Source organism: Zingiber officinale, chromosome 2A, assembly GCF_018446385.1.
Source record: "Zingiber officinale cultivar Zhangliang chromosome 2A, Zo_v1.1, whole genome shotgun sequence".
Classification (NCBI taxonomy): Eukaryota; Viridiplantae; Streptophyta; class Magnoliopsida; order Zingiberales; family Zingiberaceae; genus Zingiber; species Zingiber officinale.
Genome location: NC_055988.1, coordinates 96,862,341 through 96,872,484, shown reverse-complemented (window position 1 = coordinate 96,872,484; position 10,144 = coordinate 96,862,341). Strand labels below are relative to the sequence as shown.

At 45.6% G+C, this 10,144-nt stretch overlaps 1 protein-coding gene across 1 annotated transcript; it reads left to right on the top strand.

Moving 5' to 3' along the window:
• Positions 1 to 543: 543 nt before the first annotated feature.
• On the top strand, positions 544 to 2,458 carry LOC122039819 (cytochrome P450 78A11-like). Its single transcript, XM_042599256.1, has 2 exons — positions 544 to 1,600; positions 1,686 to 2,458. Exons 1-2 carry the CDS (start codon positions 593 to 595, stop codon positions 2,328 to 2,330), a joined length of 1,653 nt encoding a protein of 550 aa, XP_042455190.1. The 5' UTR covers positions 544 to 592; the 3' UTR covers positions 2,331 to 2,458.
• Positions 2,459 to 10,144: the final 7,686 nt, after the last annotated feature.

Here is a 10,144-nt window from a genome sequence, read left to right as displayed (position 1 = left end):
CACACTATCGATAATGAAAGTTCAAGCTCTTCATGTAGGTAGGAATTATACATGGCTCTAACTTCTTACTAAAATACTAAATCTTGTACTAAGATAGGAACTACATATGAAAACTAAGTAATTATCAACCTCTAATTTCTTCTTAAAATACTAAATCATAAACTTAGATATGAATTATATGTGACAACTTAGCAATTATCAATCTCCAACTTATTTCAAAAACACTAAACCGTTCACTTAGATAGGAATTATAGACTTATAGTGACAACTCAACAAGTATCAACTTCTAAGTTCTTTCAAAAATATTAAACTGCTGTTTAAAAACTAATAAAATAAAATTGAATGTTCATATTAAATAAAAAAGGAATTATGTAATATAACTCCATAATGTTAAATTATTAATATTATTAAAATAATAACCTTTCCTCTCTTTTTTTTCTTACGTTATTATTTTTTTTTCTATTTTCTATTTTTTTTAATTACCTTCCTGTGTAATTACTCTCTATAAATATCTTGGTCCACTGCGAGCTTTTCTTCATCGTCGGTCGTGCTCCTCCCTCCGGTCTCGATCGAAGGCTGCTCGTCGGCAGACATGGCTCTCAGCTCTGCTTCTGCAACTGACTCCAGCTGGTGGGTCGTCACACTCCCCGCCTACCTCGGCGCTGACTCGCTCCACTCCGACGCTCCCGTCCTCCTCTTCGCCCTCCTCATTGCGTTTGTCACCGCCGGCCTCCTCTCCTCGGCCCTGTCGTCGGGCGGCCCTGCCTGGACGCACGGCCGCGCCCACCGAGGTCCCGTCCCCATACCGGGACCCCGAGGCCTCCCCGTCCTGGGTTCTCTCCTCGCGCTCGCCGGACCCCTCCCCCACCGCACCCTCGCCGCCCTCGCGCGGTCCATCAGTCGGGCCAAGTCCCTCATGGCTTTCTCCATCGGCTCCACTCCCGCCGTAGTCTCCTCGAACCCCGCCATCGCCCGCGAGATTCTCTCCCACTCCTCCTTCGCCGACCGACCCATCAAGCGCTCCGCCCGCGAGCTCATGTTCTCCCGCGCCATCGGCTTCGCCCCCAGCGGCACCTACTGGCGCCTACTCCGCCGCATCGCCTCCTCCCACCTCTTCGCCCCCCGCCGCATCGCCGCCCACGAGCCCGGCCGCCAGTCCGACTGTGACGCCATGCTCTCCGCCATAGCCTCTGAACAGCGTCGCTCGGGCTTCGTCGCCCTCCGCTCCCACCTCCAGAACGCGGCGCTCAACAACATCATGGGCGGCGTCTTCGGCCAGCGCTACGACGTATCTCGCCCAGGCGGCGATCCGGAGGCGGAGGGGCTCAAGGCCATAGTGAGGGAGTGCTTCGACATCCTCGGGGCCTTCAACTTTTCCGACCACCTCCCATGGCTGCCAAGCTTTTTCGACCCCAACAGCATCAAGAGCCGCTGCGCCACCCTCGTGCCTCGCGTCCGCGAGCTGGTGCACAGCATCATCTCCGAGCACCGCCGCCGCGGGCCCATCCTCAACCGGGATAGCGCCGACTTCGTTGACGTCCTCCTGTCCCTCGACGGGGACGAGAAGCTCGATGACGACGACATGATCGCCGTGCTTTGGGTAATTTCTTCTTCAAATTAATTAATGATCAAAATTTAGATATCTCGATCATAGTTACACTTTGATCTAATGATCGTTACGGCAGGAAATGATCTTCCGCGGAACGGACACGACCGCGCTGCTAACGGAATGGGCCATGGCCGAACTGGTGCTGCACCCTGAGACGCAGGCCAAGCTCCGCCGAGAGATCGACGCCGTCGTGGGGCGCGGCGGCCGCACCCCGACCGACGCCGACGTGGCGCGGATGCCTTTCCTGCAGGCCGTGCTCAAGGAGACTCTCCGCGTCCACCCGCCCGGCCCGCTCCTCTCCTGGGCCCGCCTCTCCACCGACGACGTCCAACTAAGCAACGGAATGGTCGTCCCCGCGGGGACCACCGCCATGGTGAACATGTGGGCCATCACCCATGATCCGGCGGTCTGGGATAAGCCCGAGTCGTTCCGGCCCGAGCGATTCGTAGAGGCGGAGGGCGGCGTCGACGTGGACGTGCGCGGCGGCGACCTGCGCCTCGCGCCTTTCGGCGCCGGCCGCCGCGTCTGCCCCGGGATGAACCTGGGCCTCTCGACCGTCGCTCTGTGGGTGGCGCGGCTGGTGCAGGCGTTCGAGTGGGGCCCGGCTGCAGGTGCTCCCGTCGACCTGGAGGAGGTGCTGAAGCTGTCCATGGAGATGAAGACCCCTCTGCAAGCGGTCGCCTACCCCCGTGGCGCCGACGACCTCGCCGGGGAGGCCTAAAGTCCCAACCAAGGCGAGGCAAGGAGACGATCACTGACTCGAACGAAGTAGCATTCCTAAATCGTATGGCACTTCAATTGAGATAGTTAATTAGATGATGAAACGAAGGAAGGCAGGCAGGCGTTCAAGCTCCCATTTTGGCCATGCACCGGGTCTTGAATTAGCTCCTTCTCCTCCTCCTCCTCCTTCTTCTTCTTCTGCTGTTGTATCTCGAAATAATTAGCAGTGATCCGTCGTTAATAAATGATTTTTTTTTAAACACTTATGATTACTATTATTCATGATCTATCGATCTCTTCTCTTATTATTCAGCTTGATTGGCTTTGAATTTGATTGATTGGTGAGCTCGCCCCAGTACCTCTTTCAGCTTCGCATGGCCCTTTATTGGTTGGCTGGCTACAAAAACCTAGTTATTGGTCGTCGAGGTACTCGTATATTTTCAAAATACTTTTTAATTTTTTTTTTAAGCTTGACAATCATTTCTTAAGATAGCCAACTTTTAACTCATTAAAACTCTTTTGATGATCACTTAAGTTAGGGATGAGTGACATGAAGAATGATTTTGATTGAATACTTTGTGCCCTTTCAATCAATGTAGTCCTAACTTTGTAATAGGGGAGCCGTGTTAAGTCGAGTTTAAGATAAATTAATGATTGGTTTATTTTTGTTTTTATTTATAAACTTGAGTTGTTAAAGTTTTGGCTTGAGCTTATACATTGGTTGGTGGTTTGAGTTTAGTAATATATATAAGTTTGTTTATGTTGAAGATTTTTTTTATTTAATATGATTGATTTGGTAGGTAGTCGGTCTTGACCCAGTAGGGTTAAGTTAAAAGTCAAATTGAGCGGCGAGTCGGAGGTAAGTCAAGCTAAGTTTGAGCATGACATAACCTCAGACAAGCCCATGCATCTCAAATTTGACTCAAATTTGACTGACGCCTTAATTCTAATTAAATATTATTATTCTTCTAATCCAGCTAATATTATATATAATGTTAGAATTTATTTATATGATATTTATAATCAATATTATGTAAAATATAGAATACAAATTAATATTTCTGAAATGCAACAAACTACTAGTATAATTTAAAATTTACAGAAGCACAACTTTTATTAAAAGAATGGACAAAACATTCACAAGAATCCTCAAGTTCCACACAGGAACTTGAGAATTGTTTTACGATTTCTTTTGATTTTAAAGAAGCAGATAGTGAAATTTTCGATATCTTAAGTGGTGGTCACAGAAGACTCAAAGCTTTCCCGTCCTCTCCGTGATCGGCAAAAAATTTTAGCTTATCCAGTGTCAACTGTTGCTATAGAGCAGACGTTCAGTGCCGACGGCAATATATTAAATAAACGATAATCAATTTTATCTCCCAACTCATTGGAAGCCTAAACATTACTGGACGATTGGACCAAAGCGGAGAAAAGAATCCAAAGAATGCAAACTTCAGATGACGAAGTTGAAAATTTTGATACTAAAGGAACGAATACAACAGGAACGGGAAATGGAAGTGAGTGAAAATGTAAAAGAATAAAAATATAAAAGAACTACATGGGTTTTGATTCCCTTAAGGGAATACGTAGGCAACTTAAGTGCAAGCTCTTTTTTCAATAATTTTTAATTTTTAATTTTTAATGTTTAATTTATAATTTATAATTTATAATTTATAGTTTTTTTTAACATAATAATCTTGAACCGTGGTGAACCGTGATGAACCGTGTACCAAACCGTAAACTATAATCGTCTTGGGCAATTAAGGTTAAGGGTCGGCCTGTTTGGAACCATCAAACCGACGGTTCTAAACCATCGAACCGTCAGTTCCAAACCGTAGTCAGGTCTAGTTTCATGGTTATTCTCTCTCTATTTAAAACAATAGATTTCCTTGTTAATTGATACGGTGTGTTATAAGTACTCTGAAGATAATGAAGAGTTAATAATTAAAATGATGTGATAAGTTAAAATTAAGATTAGATAGGATCAAAGTCATAGTGTAGGTAGTGAAACGAGTAATTATCACCGGGACTCAGCTCCTCACCTTTCATCGTCAAGACTTATAACATATAACCGGTCAGTCTAAAGTGTTGGTCGGATAACTCTCAGCATAAAATCGGTCGGCCCAAATGTCGGTTGAACTTTGGAGACATAGTTCCCCACTTCTCAATGCTAAGACATTTAGCATACAGCTAGTCAGACCCAGTGGCATTCGGGCATTCAGAGGTCAGCACCTCACTCCTCAAGAGCAAAGCCTCTAGCATATGATCAGTCGGCCCAGAATGTCGGTCGAACCTTTCAGGACTTAGCTCCACACCCTTTAAGGACAAGGTCTCTATCATATGGTTGGTCGACCGAAAGTGTCGATCGAACGTACGGAGCCTTACTCCCCATTTCTCATGTACAAGGTTCCCAATATATAGTCAATCGGTTACACAGCTGGTCAAACTGCCTTGCATACAGTGGCTATGTTACATAGCCGGTCAGAATGCCTCTAGGGGACAACATTATCAGAAAATTATAACAACCCGTCAGGGAAAAACAACTACCTGTCAAGGAATATTCTACTACCATAACATATGCATGCAATGGAGTCTTTCTCTAAGGGTTGTCGTACATCTTCCATTACATGACGTAACTAGACATATTCTCAATTGAGTCATTCTCAGCCACTTCCTTACTATAAAGGTTATGAAAGATGATTCATATACATGTAATAAAATCTTCCTCGAAGGGTGACTGTATATCTTCCATTATTCAACATATTATGGCACCAGACATTCTCTAATATCTCATTAATACAGAGGTTTTGAGCGTTAGTATAAAAAGGGATCTTCTCCGTTGGTCAGATAACAAAAAACTTTAACTAGAACTTTTACATTATGTACATGCACTCACGTATTTAGGCTACTATTCATCATATTCTCTATTTTTGGGGTCACTATTCTGACTTAAGCATCAGAGTATTTGTGTCAGTGATGCCCTCCCTAATTCTCACTCTAACGTCTCCATTTGCTCTCTCAAGTGTGAGTAGAAAGAAGCATTCAATGTTGGAGCAATCTAGGTGCCCTATGTTTTGATTTTTGGGCAAAGGTTTAAGTTATATTTATTGTTGTATTTGATATGCATTGTAAGTATGTAGGATACAAGTACAACAATGTAAATCCAAGTGTGACTTGGTAATGGTTGAAGTCCCAGAGGTGCGACCTCTTAGCAAAAGAAGATCTGACAACAATGACAAGACCGATAGAAGCTTCAGAAGGCAAGGCGTGAAGGATGAGGAGGCATCCGAGAGACGCGAGGTTGACAGAGGAGGCTAGAAGGCTAGGTTTAGGTTGTACGGGCAAGGACGAGTGCATGAGAGACTCCACTCAGGGTAAAATTCCAATGTATACTGTACTATTATTGTAGCGTTAATGTAGCAGTACTGTAGTGTTACTGTAGCAGTCGACTGGTGTTTTCATCAGTTGACTGATAACCAACTGTTGGCTTGTAACGGTCAAATTTCACTTAGGACCAGTCGACTGGTGGTTGTACCAGTCGACTGGTGGCGGAAGACACAGCTAGGTGTTTCCTCCTAAGCTATATTTAAGATAGCTCAGGGTACTTGGCTATGGTTGACGAAAATAGAAGTGATTCATGTTGAACTCCGTGGTTGTTTTGATGTGATCAACCAAGTTAGGTTAGGTCCTACTTGTTATTTGATCTCTGTGTCTAAGTGTGCAGGAACTTAGGAGCGCAGGAAGTCGAGCGGAAGACGCAGCTAGCGAGAAAGACGGCACGGGAAGGGAGTTGACGGGCTCGGTGCATCCGAAGGACGAGAGAGTTGTGAAAGAGTACTCCGGTGGACGAAAAGAACATATTGGAGCAATCCCAATGGTCCGTGGGACCATATGTTTTGGTGTTTGGGCAAAGAGTTTAAGTTAAGTTCACCCTTGTTATTTGATATGTGTATGTGAGTGTGCAGGTATGCAGGATACACATGTGACTCAAGTTGATGGCTTGGGGTCCGGTGAAGGATGGAGCATCCGAGTGACCCTGGACAAGGCAGCGAGGACAAGGGCCGAGGGAAGCGACTTCGAGGCATACACGAAGGATGACATTGGGGATGAGCCGTGGGCTTGAATGCATCCGAGGGACGAGAGCTAAAGGAAGTAGGCTTGAAGGCAAGAGGTCAAGGCTACAAAGAAGCGTCAAGTGAGTCAAAAGGGTGAGGGTCCGAGTGCTGAGAGATTATACCCGGGGTAAAATCCTAGATTTATGGTTTTACTGTAGCAGTCACTGTAGCATTACTGTAGTAGTCGACTACATATTTTAGCAGTCGACTGGTGCAGTCGACTGCATGCTTTAGCAATCGACTGGTGCAGTCGACTGCATGCTTTAGCAATCGACTGGTGCAGTCGATCGTGCAGTCGATTGGGAGCGAACAGAATACTTTTGTTCGTTCGATCAGTGTGGAGCAGTCGACTGCTAGTTTTAGCAGTCGACTGGTATCGAACCGTTGGGATGTAACGGTCGAATTTCCACAGAGGGCAGTCGACTGGTAGGCGGGGGTTTCAACCCGCGGCCTATATAACCAAAACTTGGGAGCTTGGTTATAGCTGACGAAATTGGACTTGGTTAAAGTCTAATTAGTAGTCTTTTGTGCTCAAGAGATCTTTGTGTGCCAAGAGGTCTTGGTTGGAGTTGTGGTGAGGTTTCTCCACCCACAAGGAGGTTGAGCTAGCCGGAGTTTGCCGGGGACTAATCCACCGATGGATTGAGAGATCGTCCACCTTATGGACACGCCGTGAAGTAGGAGCAAGTTATCTTCGAACCACGTAAACGAACGTGTTAGCGGTTTGCATTTCCTTTCTTAGTTTTAGTCTTTCTACTTGTTTGTTTGTATTTCCGCTTGCGCACTAACATCGTAGAAAGAAGTGATTATTTGGGGTGTCGTCTATCCAACTCCCCTTCTAGCCGGCCACCGATCACCCAACAAGTGGTATCAGAGCCAAGGTCGCACTTCACCGGACTAATCGCCAAGAAGAGCAAATACAAGAAGATGACCGGCTTGATTGAACCTCCAAAGTTTGAAGGAGGAAGCCTTGGGGACATCACATTTTGGATGATGAAGATGGAAGTCTTCTTCGACACGGATTGGGACACCATGATAGTGATCAAGGACTCGTTCGAAGTCCCAAGAGACAAGAAGGGAAAAAGACTCCGACCACGACATTAGACGGAAGAGCAAACCTCACGATCGGAGGCAAACTCAAAGGTAATATCAATCTTAATAGATATATTGCTGTCTAATGTGATGAGTGGTGTAGGTGAATATAAGAATACCCACGATTTGTGGAGCAAGGTGAAGATGGTTCTACGGGAAGAACCTAAACCTACACAAGAAGAAGAAGAACCCAAGGAGATGGGTTTAATTGCTCAAGTTAAGGAGGAGAAAACGGAAGTTGAGTCATGCTCAACATCCGAGGAGGAGAAGGAAGATGAGGTATCATCTACATCCTCAAGAATTGAAGAAAATTCCAAGGCAAGTGAAGAAGAAGAAGAGGTCTTGGAAGTGGTCAATCTAGCAAGCACCTCCACCGAAGTGAAGTCAAAGGACCAAATAATTTGCTTCGGGTGCAATAAGACGGGACACTACAAGAGTAGGTGTCCAATGGGTAAGAAGAAGGTAAATCCTAAACCCGTTCAAGTTAATTTAAACACTAACAAGGGTTGTAGAAATGAACAAGCCTGTGGGGAGAAGGGACATTACCACACAAAATACCCAAAGAAGAGGGAGATCAAGAAGCTTGCACATTTAAAGAAGTGGGAGAAGAAGAAGAGGAGCTTAAATCAAGGGGGAGATTCAAGAGTAAGGGAGGTATATCCTAACTTGAAGTTTAGTTCAAATTTAAACTCCTCCATGCATGGTAGAAATAATTCTTATTATTTGCCCATGCATAACTTCGGTTTTAGATATCATGATAGAAATAGGGTTAAGGTAGATCAAAACCCTAAGGTACCCATTCATGATAAATCTATAAATGTTAGACCTAAGGAGACCCAAGGCATAAATCCCAAAAAGGGGAGACATATGCCTAGAAAAATGAGTAGGTCTAGGAATGTCTATGGTGGACATGTTGACTCTAGGTTTAGGAACCTAGAAAGCGAAAATCAAGCTTTGAAGGCAAAACTTGATAAATTGGAGAAAACCCTAGAAAGATTCAATGTTGGATCTAAGGGTTTAGGTATAGTGTTAGGTAGTCAAAGACCCAAAATGATAGATCGGGTCTAGGATACCGATCTAATGTCTCCAAGGCTAAGGGAAAGTCTTACGCTAGGGTTGCATATGACTATAGTAAGGAGAAGCCAATAAATGGCAAGAGAAAGTCATTTAAAGGTAAGAAAAAATTAATCGAGGACAAAATGTCCAAGGTTAAGAAAGTTAGGTTTGTAGGCCAAGTGTCACCGAAGATGCACCGATGTGGCCTAGCCATTGTGGATGAGTCACCTAGGGAGGTGGCTAAGACTAAGAGCTCTAGGGAGAGCTCAAAAAGTCAATTTGGGACACATGGCAAATGGATCTCAAGTGGGTTTTGTTGGGATCCTTCGTACGGCTAGAGAGGGGGGGTGTGAATAGCCGACCCCAATCTTTCTCGTTTCTTCCTACGATTAGGTTAGCGCAGCGGAAATACAAAGTAGAAAGAAAACAGAAGAAGAAAAACAAACCATATAACGAGGTTCGGAGATGAACTCCTACTCCTCGGCGTGTCCGTAAGGTGGACGAAGCCTACCAATCCGTCGGTGGATGAGTCCCCGGAAACCCGGCTAATAGATACTCCTTGTGGGTGGAGAAACCTCACCACAATCTTTGCAACAGCAATAGGAGTACAAATAGGAACAAGAAAATAAGAACAGAAATGTAAACAACACTTGCTTGCCTTCTTGAAGTCAGCAGGAACCCTGGTGAAGCAGCAGCTTCTCGAATCCAAGCCTAGCTAGAAAACCAGCAACAGGAAGAAGCTTCACGCGAAGCTTTAGCACCCAACGAGCTCAACAAAGCTCAGCAGGAAGAAGAAGCAGAAGCTTCAGGCAAAAGAGTACTTCCAGAAGAAAGAAGAAGGAGCCCTGTAGAATCCCTCAGCCCCTTTATACCTGCGAAGAAGAAACAGCGAAGAAACTAGCCGTTGCGTCGCAACGGCTAGAACTCTGATCGGTCTGCAGACCGATCAGGGAAGAGGTGGATCGTCTCTGATCGGTCTGTGGACCGATCAGAGAGGAGGTGGATCGGTTCACAGACCGATCCCCTTCCTTTCCCCTTCTCGTGATGCTCGTCTCTGATCGGTTCACAGACCGTGGATCTTACTTATGCGGACCCGGACAGTTCGTGACAGCTTCGTTCGCTGGAACACCGATCAGTAACCGAACAGAGAGCTTCTGTTCGGTATCTGATCGGTCACCAGTCCGATCAGATAACCATCAGTAGCATACTGATCGGTCACTGATCGGTCACCAGACCGATCAGATGAGCCATGTATCATTGGATCGGTCTGCAGTCCGATCCAAACTTCTCAGCCCTAAACCTAAGGCTTCCACACCAACATCCGGTCAACCTTGACCTGTTGGTACATCATGCCTAGCATCCGGTCACTCCCTTGACCTGCTAGCACTCCCCGCTAAGTGTCCGGTCAATCCCTTTGACCCACTTAGACTTTTCCACACCAGATGTCCGATCATCCCTGATCCATCTGGATTTTCCTCTTCGTGCCAAGTATCCGATCACTCCCTTGACCTACTTGGACTTTTCAACACCAGAAGTCCGATCATCCCTGATC